The 9,316-nt window shown below is 45.1% G+C and overlaps 4 protein-coding genes across 5 annotated transcripts in view; 2 read left to right on the top strand and 2 right to left on the bottom strand.

The window, feature by feature from the left end:
• LOC121639776 overlaps window positions 1-9,316 on the top strand; it is a 565,698-nt gene that overhangs the window by 296,762 nt on the left and 259,620 nt on the right. The gene's annotated exons all lie outside the window — the stretch shown is intronic.
• The window catches only part of LOC121639814, an 882,884-nt gene that overhangs the window by 276,522 nt on the left and 597,046 nt on the right, over window positions 1-9,316 (top strand). The window lies entirely within an intron of this gene.
• Window positions 3,551-9,316, bottom strand: part of LOC121639802 (nuclear apoptosis-inducing factor 1-like) — a 21,933-nt gene continuing 16,167 nt past the window's right edge. Inside the window, exons 3-5 of the mRNA XM_041985331.1 lie at window positions 5,588-6,299; window positions 5,237-5,517; window positions 3,551-3,825 (exon numbers count right to left, since the gene is read on the bottom strand). Of these exons, the coding sequence (XP_041841265.1) occupies window positions 5,249-5,517; window positions 5,588-5,999 (681 nt within the window). The 5' untranslated portion in view covers window positions 6,000-6,299 and the 3' untranslated portion in view covers window positions 3,551-3,825; window positions 5,237-5,248. The remainder of the gene's footprint in view (window positions 3,826-5,236; window positions 5,518-5,587; window positions 6,300-9,316) is intronic.
• Window positions 9,022-9,316, bottom strand: part of LOC121639747 (tripartite motif-containing protein 16-like) — a 7,189-nt gene continuing 6,894 nt past the window's right edge. Inside the window, exon 2 of the mRNA XM_041985213.1 lies at window positions 9,022-9,316. The gene's annotated coding sequence lies outside the window, so the exon portion shown is untranslated.

The following is a 9,316-nucleotide window of genomic DNA, read 5'->3' on the forward strand; positions in this document are numbered from 1 at the left end:
AAGTCTCTACACTTTAACACAAAATTACAAAATATACAGGATGGGTATGGAGTTAGAGCAGGGGTGCCCAAGTTCGGTCCTCGAGATCTACCATCCTGCAACTTTTAGATGCAACCCTTCTCCAACACACTTGAATCAGATGTCATCTGCATGTCATTCAGCGCTGCAGAGGCCTGGTAACGAGCCAGTCATTTGATTCAGGTGTGTTGGAGAAGGGTTGCATCTAAAAGTTGCAGGATGGTAGATCTTGAGGACCGGACTTGGGCACCCCTGAGTTAGAGCATAATCCAGAAGGGAGTATGCTAAAGTGACAGTAAGTAACTTTAGTATGTTTGTCTCTTTTTGCATGAAGCACAGGTCCTGTGACTGAGACAGAGCGTTTATGGCCTAGAGTTCTTGTTCATGAGTCCAACAGCAGAGGGGTAGAAACTCTTCTTGTGGCGAGAGGTTCTGGTCCGGATGGACCGTAGCCTCCTGCCTGAGGGGAGTGGCTCAAAAAGTCCATGACCAGGATGAGAAGGGTCGGCTGCGATCCGGCCCGCACAGCCCAGTGTCCTGGAGGCGTACAGGTTCTGGAGAGATGGGAGAGTACAGCCGATCACCTTCTCAGCAGAGCGCACGATACGCTGTAGTCTCTGTTCGTCCCTGGTGGTGGCTCCAGCGTACCACACGGTGATGGAAGAAGTGAGGATGGACTCGATGATGGCTGTGTAGAACTGCACCATTGTCTTTGTTGGCAGGTTGAATTTCTTCAACTGCCTCAGGAAGTACATCCTCTGCTGGGCCTTCTTGATGACAGAGGTGATGGTGGGCTCCCACTTCCGCTTCCTGGGTGATGGTGGTACCCAGGAAGCGGAATGAGTCCACAGTGGTGATGGGGATGTCAGTCAGGATGATGGAGGGGAGTGGGGCTGTGTGCTTCCTAAAGTCCACAATAATCTCCACTGTCTTCTGGGCGTTCAGCTCCAGGTTGTTGTGGCTGCACCAGGACACCAGACGTTCAACCTCCATCCTGTAGGCAGACTCATCCCCGTCAGAGATGAGTCCAATAACGGTGGTGTCGTCCGCAAACTTAATAAGTTTGACAGACTGGTGGCTCGAGGTGCAGCAGTTGGTGTACAGGGAGAAGAGCATAGGAGAAAGTACACAGCCTTGGGGGGTGCCAGTGCTGATGGTCCGGGAGGCCGAGATGTTCTTCCCCAGCCTCACGTGCTGCCTCCTGTCCGTCAGGAAGTCAGTGATCCACCTGCAGATGGGATCAGGCACGTTCATCCGGGACAGCTTGTTTTGGAGGAGGTCTGGGAGGATGGTATTGAAGGCAGAGCTGAAGTCCACGAACAGGATCCTGGCGTAGGTTCCCGGTGAGTCCAGATGCTGCAGGATGAAGTGCAGGGCTATGTTGATGGCGTCGTCTATAGACCTGTTGGCTCTGTAGGCGAACTGCAGGGGATCCAGGAGGGGGGCTGTGAGGGATTTGAGGTGGGACAGAACCAGGCGCTCAAATGACTTCATGACCACCGAGGTCAGTGCCACAGGTCTGTAGTCATTAAGTCCAGTGATCCTTGGCTTCTTGGGGACAGGAACTATAGTGGAATTTTTGAAGCAGTCCGGCACGTGACACGCCTCCAGTGAGGCACTGAAAATGTCCGTAAACACTGGGGCCAGCTCGTTTGCACAGTATCTCATGGTGGCTGGAGAGACACCGTCTGGGCCGGGGGCTTTCCGGGGGTTCACGCGTTCGAACTGCTTCTTCACCTGCTCTTCCCCAATGGAAAAGGTTGTGGGGGTGGGGAAGGAGGGGGGCGTTGTGGAAATCCTTGATGATGCATTCTCCTCTGAGGCGGGGTAGGAGGGGGGGTAAGAGTCTTTGTTGTTGTTGGGACTGGGGCTGGTGGAGGTGTGAGGGCTGCCTGATGGTCCATCAAAGCGACAGTAGAATCCATTTAAGAGGTTGGCTGTTCGCAGGTCGTCAGTGGAGTGGGGGGTTTTGGGCTTGTAGTTGGTCATTTGCCCAAGTCTTCTCCACGCTGAGGCCGGGTAGTTCTCTGAGATTTCCTGTCGCATATTCTCAGAGTGTTGTGATCTAGCAGTGTCCACTTCCCTGCTAAACCTGTATTTAGCCTCTTTGTAGCAGTCTTTGTTCCCACTCCTGAAGGCCTTCCTCTTTTCTAGCCACAGCTGTTTGAGTTTAGGAGTAAACCAGGGTTTGTCATTGTTATAACTCACCCTGGTGCGTGATGGTATAATGCTGTCCTCGCAGAAGTGGATATATGAGGTCACAGTGTCCGTATACTCATCCAAACTGTCCGTGGCAGCCCTCATTGAGTCCCAGTCTGTAGTCTCCAAACACGTGCGAAGCTCCTCCACAGCCTCGCTGGTCCACTGTTTTATTGTCCTCACCACAGGTTTGGAGAGTTTCAGCCTCTGCCTGTACGCGGGGATCAGGTGGATCATTTCGTGATCAGAAAGACCGAGTGCAGCGCGGGGCACTGCGTGATAAGCTCCGCTGATCGTGCTGTAACAGTGGTGAAAAAATATTCCAGAGAGGGAGAACAGTGCTGAGCGATCACTGTCATGTCCATACACCAGCCACTGTTGATGTAGAAGCAGACACCTCCATCTGTTGCCTTGCCGGAAAGAGCTGCTTGTCTGTCCGCGCGGAGGAGATGGAATCCCTCCAGCTGTAACGCGCAGTCCGGGACCTCCTCACACAGCCACGTCTCCGTAAAGCACAAAACACAGGATAAATAAAAGTCTCTGTTCGTGCTCCTCATCAGTGCTAGTTCGTCTATTTTATTCCTAAGTGAGCGCACGTTGGACAGGAAAATTCCAGATAAGGGCGTGCGTAATCCACGTCGCCGTAGTCGCACGAGCACACCAGCTCGCTTCCCTCTCTTTCGACGTCTCACTCTCCGGATCAAGGTCTGTATTAAATCTGCCGCCGATACGACAAAAACTGGAAATAGATCCACTGGTGTTGTTGTCCTAATGTTCAAAAGCTCTTCTCTGGTGTAAAAGTACCCAGAAGAATGTCCAGACACACAGTTAACGCACAAAAACAGACAAAACAATGCCACCTAAGCACCAGGGCATCCGTTCGCGGCGCCATCTTGGTGTTGGTTATAGATTAGAGATTAAGTGCAGTCTGAGTCCCCAGATGTGGTGAAGACTGCTGACTAGAGAGCATTCTTGAATGGCATTCCACATCGTCATTTGTTCTTTTCTCACCGAGTTGTGTGGGACTTCTACAATATCCAATTCCTTGGAGTCTGCTTTAGATTCCAATTCTGCTGCAACTGATTCCAAAATCTCTGTCTCAGCTAATGTGGCTACAACTTCTTCTTCTTGCTTCAATGTGGCTAAAGCAGCTTCCATACGTGCTTCTTCCACTTTTAGCTGAGCCTTTTCCAACATAAGCTGTTTCTCTTGGCACAAATGTAGACCGAGCAAGAACTGCCTCAGCTTTGGCTCGTGCTTTAGCTGCCATTTAGCTTGCTGATGACTTGCTAGATCTGCTTGAAGAAGTTCTACTGGAAGCACTAGCAACAGATCTGGGTGCTCATTTATAAAGCTTGCTTACGCACAAAAAGCGGCGTAAGTGACTTTCTACGGAAAGTTTCTGATTTATAAAAACTAACGTGGCGGGAAAATGTGCGTACTGGTACGTAAACTCTGAAACTTGCTTACGAACATTTTGGAGACGGGAAACTGGCGGTGCTGCTGGTGAGGTGATGAACTTCACCTTCATTCATGCATGCCATCATGCCATCATATCCGACACTAGTGCCATAGAATCATAAACACAGAAGCCTGAAATATAGATGCGTTCCTGAAATCATCCCTGTAGCCGACTTATAGGCACCCCATAGGAATTTAATGTTGTCAGTGCAGTATGGTCTTACTTGTTTTGATCGTAAAGCAAATGCACTCATTTGTTCACAGAAGCCTAATTGTGACAAGGTGTGTAGTAATGAGTGTAATTACTGAGTAAACATAAATAGGTGAATTACGACCGTGCGTAATGCAGAACTTCACAATGGATGCGCTGGCACTCCTTGAAGATTACGCAAACGGCAGGATCAGGATGGAGAGAGTTTTTAGAGACCATCAAGATTTCCTGGCCAACGATGATGACTGGCTGATATGCCGATTTAGATTTCCTAGAGCAGTGCTCTTAAATCTATGTGCTGAGTTGGGCCCAGTGTTGGAGCGATCAACCCGCCGGAACCATGCCATACCCGCGCATATGCAGGTGCTGACAACTCTTGGGATTCTGGCAACCGGCTCTTTCCAGCGGGAATTAGCCGACAGGTAATTTTAATTTAATCTAAGCTGACATGTTCCAGCCCAACACTCAGTGGGTTTCAATAAGTTGTTACATTCCATTTTAGGTCTGCAATATCTCAGCCATCGCTGAGTAATGTAATGCCTGCCGTTTTGGATGGCATTATAAAAATGAGCAGTCGATACATAAAGTTTCCATACACTGTAGGGGAACAGGCCAACATTAAAAGGCAATTTGCAGCATCAACCGGTTTCCCAAATGTAATCGGCGCGATTGACTGCACTCACGTTGCTATAAGGGCTCCAAGTCAGAATGAGTTTGTCTACGTTAACCGAAAAAATGTGCATTCAGTTAACGTGCAAGTCATTTCCGACTCAAACTTGCTTCTGACAAATTTAGTGGCACGGTGGCCTGGGTCAACCCATGATTCATTCATCCTGGCACACAGCAGTGTAGGGAATAGACTGCAGGCAGGTGCTTCGCGGGATGGGTGGCTTCTCGGTAAGTATCAACATACACTGTGGAAATCTCAACAAAGTCTCTGTTCTGAATTAATCTCCATAACCTGCAGGTGACAGTGGCTATCCCCTGAGACGCTGGCTCCTCACGCCTTTTGCGAACCCGCAAAGCACAGAGGAGGCGCGCTTCAATTCCGTCCACGTTCGTGCGCGCTCTGTTGTGGAGCGAGCCATCGGCCTGCTTAAAAACCGGTGGCGGTGTCTTGATGCGTCGGGGGGGAGACTTCTCTACCAGCCCAATAAGGTGTGCAGGATCATCATGTCGTGTGGTGTCCTGCACAACGTGGCACTGAGGAATGGTGTTCCCCTCCCACCTGGCCTCCCTCCCATTCACCATGAGGATCCTGACGCACAGCCCCCTCCCCGGCATGAAGACCACCAACGGGGAGCCAGGCTACGTCAGCAAGTCATGCAGCGTTTGTGAAAGGAATACAGTAGGCAAATCTCATTTTTTAACAAGTTCTTTTAATGACGTGGAAATTTCAGACAGTACAGCACACATTCCGCTAATTACATGACGGATTTGATGTAATTCATCACGAATTTCCTTCACAGCGTCGATGGTGTCCCTTTGTGTTTGGAGGACCGCATCTGTCAGCACGCGGCCACCTCCAGCTGTGCCGTGCGCCCGGGGCGCACTCGTGGTGGGTCTGACCATCTCCTCTGTGGATGTACCGGGGATCTCCTCACCCACTGCCTCCATCTGTAGAGTGACTGGAGATAAATAAAAAATGTTATTCGCTGCTTTTTACATGGCTGTTAAATTAAATAAACAATAATTTACCGGTCTCTGCTGTGGCGTCCGCCTGGTCTGTGTCCCCCTCATTCTCTGTCACTATGCCGTAGATGCTTGCGGGCCCAAGAATGGAGGCTATTTTCAGCTCCAGCGGCGTGGGGTTTGGTGTGGCAGGACCCCCGCCTGTGGCACACATTCCCTGGCGGTGGCGTGCCATCCTCCTCTTTGCCTCCACCTTGAGATCCGACCACTTTTTTTTAATGTCTGGCACGGACCTCTCCGTCACCCCCACACTATTGACAGCTGCAACAACGTGTTGCCACTCTTCTGTTTTCCGTTTGTTGCTGATGCCACTACCGAGGCCGCCAAATAATATGTTTTTGCGAGCCTCCACCTCACCAACAAGTACCTCCACCTCCGTCTCCGTAAAATTACGCTTCCTCGTCTTTTCGGTTGCCATGATTTAGGTTTAAATAGCAGAGATCAGCTGGTTCATTTATATGCAGAAATGTCCATGAGGTGCTTTGCATTGACCATTTATAGTAGAATGTGGGCGTGTAGGGGGCGGGCTAGCAGCAGAATTCACTTGCGCAAGCTTTCAGGCAGAGTGTGATTTATAAAGGGAAAATTGCTTGCACCTGTGCGCACGCACGGTTTTATAAATCAGAATATTTTGTTGCTTACGCAAACTCTGGATTCTTGGCGGACGTCCACTTTTAGTAGGAATCCTACGCAGAGTTTTATAAATGAGCACCCTGGTCTTGAAAGACGTCACACATGAAGTCCCTCTGCTGCTCTTCAATGTTTGCCTTGCTGTCCATCTTGACTTCACACTTTTCTTCAGTGTGTAGATGCTGCGGAGCGGAGCAATAAGCAATATCTGTGCTGAAGCCGCTGTAATGCTGTTTGTTCACTGTTCTGTCCCCTGTGTGCATAGCTCTCCACGCAGTGACAGACAGCTAAACAAGTGTAAGCAGGTGTACTGGGCACTCCAGAGCAGAATGATGACTAAGACACTGAAGTAAAGTTCAATAGTTTTACTTGTCCTTTGCATCCATTCTTTTTCCTTTACATGCTTTTCCACTTTCTTCATCTCTCTTACATTCTTCTTGCTTACATTTTCTTCTTGTAAAAAAGACAAAGCTTCTCTGAGGCTCAACACAGGCAGATTGCAAATGATTTAGCAGAGGCCCAACTGAAGCCTCCTGCTATGCCAGACCTTGGTTAAAATGGCAGGTCTCGCCTAAGACTAACCATGTGACCCAAGCTAATGAGCTGTCTGCTTTCCACACAGTCACCGGGTGGTGCTAAAACATTGTACATATATGAAACATGTAACATCACATTATATATTTATTTAATTATAAACTAAACAGCTCTCCATACATTACAGCTTAAGGATCACAATGGATCTACAAAATTACAAAAGCTTTATTCACTGGTATCTGGAACTGAAAAATCTGGTATTTCATTTTATGATTAAATTGTCGAGAGCTAAGAGTTATCTTCACATTAACATACGTGTACATTTCCACATGTGTGTAGTGATCACCTTATAATGAATGAACCAAACCTCTTAATCTGTAGCAGGCAGCGAAATAAAGAGCTTTAACTAAAACTAGTTCCAGATAATCACGTACACCCATAGTTTATTATCAACCAGAGAAAAGAAATCGCTCTATTTTTAGTGAGATTGGATGCGTCAAGATAATAAAATATATACAATTATTTCTTTTGTTCCCAAAGGCTGAACGTGCAGCGCTGCAGGTGTCTACTTGGATTCTTGAGGTTCTTCACTCTCTGACACAAAAAACAAACCAGGATGCGTGGTGAAAGTAGAACATAAAAAGCAGCTTTTTACCACAAAGAATCCACATGATGTCTAAGATGCACTTGATCTTGCAGAAAAGTGGGACTGCTTCTGAATGCACGACATCTACCACAAATATATAAGATTATGTACTTAACACTGTTGAGCGTTACTTTAGATACACGTTGGATAGTTTTGTTACTGAAATCCACATTAGAGGCTCTGACTGTTGGGCCTCTCTGTAGCTACAAAGGATAAAAATGGAGAGACTGCATTTTTTTTCAGGCACCTTCTCAGAATATTCTGTTCAGAAAAAAACTCCCAGCACTGTTTAAACTGATGTCTGTAGCTCACAATCGTTTCAATGTTTACAAAGTTTCAGCAGTTATGTCAAGTCAACTTTATTTCTAAGCACATTTCAAAACCACATATGTTGGTCAAAGTGCTGTACAACTAAGAGTCATAAAATAGAAATAAATGACATTTTGGAGGCATAAATAATAAAACAAAATATAAAATAAATAAAAGACTATGAAAACACAAGCATGGAAGAAATAATCAGCCAAAATGCCAAAACTGGTTTAAAAGCAAGAGAATAAAATAAGTCTTTAAACAGGACTGGACAGAAAAAATACAAAAACAAGTCAGGTTTTAATTAGGTTTTCTTGTTTTTTGTCTGAATTCTGGGAATGGAAAAGGAAAATCAGATCAGTTTTTTCGATTTTGGTTTAAAATGAAAAAACAAAAAGCTTGAATGTACACAGACTGACTTCTTTTTCATGGTTCTTCAAGAAGTTTTATCTCCAATCTTAAAGGCTGTTTGAACTTAGTTCAGGTCTCATTTTTACTTTTTTGTGACCAACATTGTCCGTTAAGATTTTAAAAGATGTATCTAACTCTCTGGTTTCAAACAGCACGAGACAAAAAATGAGCCTTTTTTAGTCTCTCTAGAAAAAATCCAAATCAAACGATGACACACTGAACATTGCAGGTGTTGAAACCTCATTATGTGCTACATTGTATTTTGCTGCCATCTATTGTTCATCTGTTGGTACTACAGCTGACAGACTAATAACAGCTCATGTTAGTATTCTGTCATTCAAATAAAGTTTAAAACCTAGATATTTAGCTGTATATTAAGACACTTTCATGCTTTACTACAAAAACACTGAGACTTATTTCAATCATACGTGGTGGTGGACAAACACCGGTAATCACTCTGTCTTTACCTGCAGAGGTGTGCTGAGGTCCTGGAGGAGAAGGAAGAATCCTGGAGCAGCAGCTCCGATGGATCTTTGTTTATTAAAGGATTTGTTCACTGTGTGCAAATAAAGTTTGTACAACCATCCACATGTGTGAATATTTGCTGCTGCATTATTCTAACAGCTTTAAGTTTGTTCCTTTTAAAACACATTTTAATCCCAATCCAGCAGATGTGTCCTTTACAGCAGCTGCAGAAAAAAAGCTTATTTTTCATATTTTTTATTTTTATTTTAACTGGTAAAATGTAGAAATTATTTCCATCATGATCATTAGATAAAATTTGATAGAAAATGTCACAGAGAAAAAAAATTCATATCAAATCTGAAAAACCAACAAATCTTTATACTTGAGCAGCTTTAAAAATGTCTGAAAGAACAGAAAATAGTTCAAACTCTGATCATTTAACAAATTAATCACGACAGCATTTTATTTAGCCAAAAATAATCAATGAAATCCACGAAAAAACAACTTTAACAAGATTGATTAAATTTTTATAACTGAACATGTAAAATTCTATTAATTGATTAAACTGATGTAATTCTTTGACATTTTAAGTTCATTAAAAGAGTTTTTACAAAACACTTTTGGGTTTCAGGCATTTAATAAACTTTACAATATTTAAGATGTTACGGCTCTTTGAAGAAAATGAAAGGAAACAAAAAAAATCCATCATGTCTAAACACAACCTGCCTGAAGCTGCAGTA

This window comes from Melanotaenia boesemani, chromosome 5 (assembly GCF_017639745.1).
Source record: "Melanotaenia boesemani isolate fMelBoe1 chromosome 5, fMelBoe1.pri, whole genome shotgun sequence".
NCBI lineage: Eukaryota > Metazoa > Chordata > Actinopteri > Atheriniformes > Melanotaeniidae > Melanotaenia > Melanotaenia boesemani.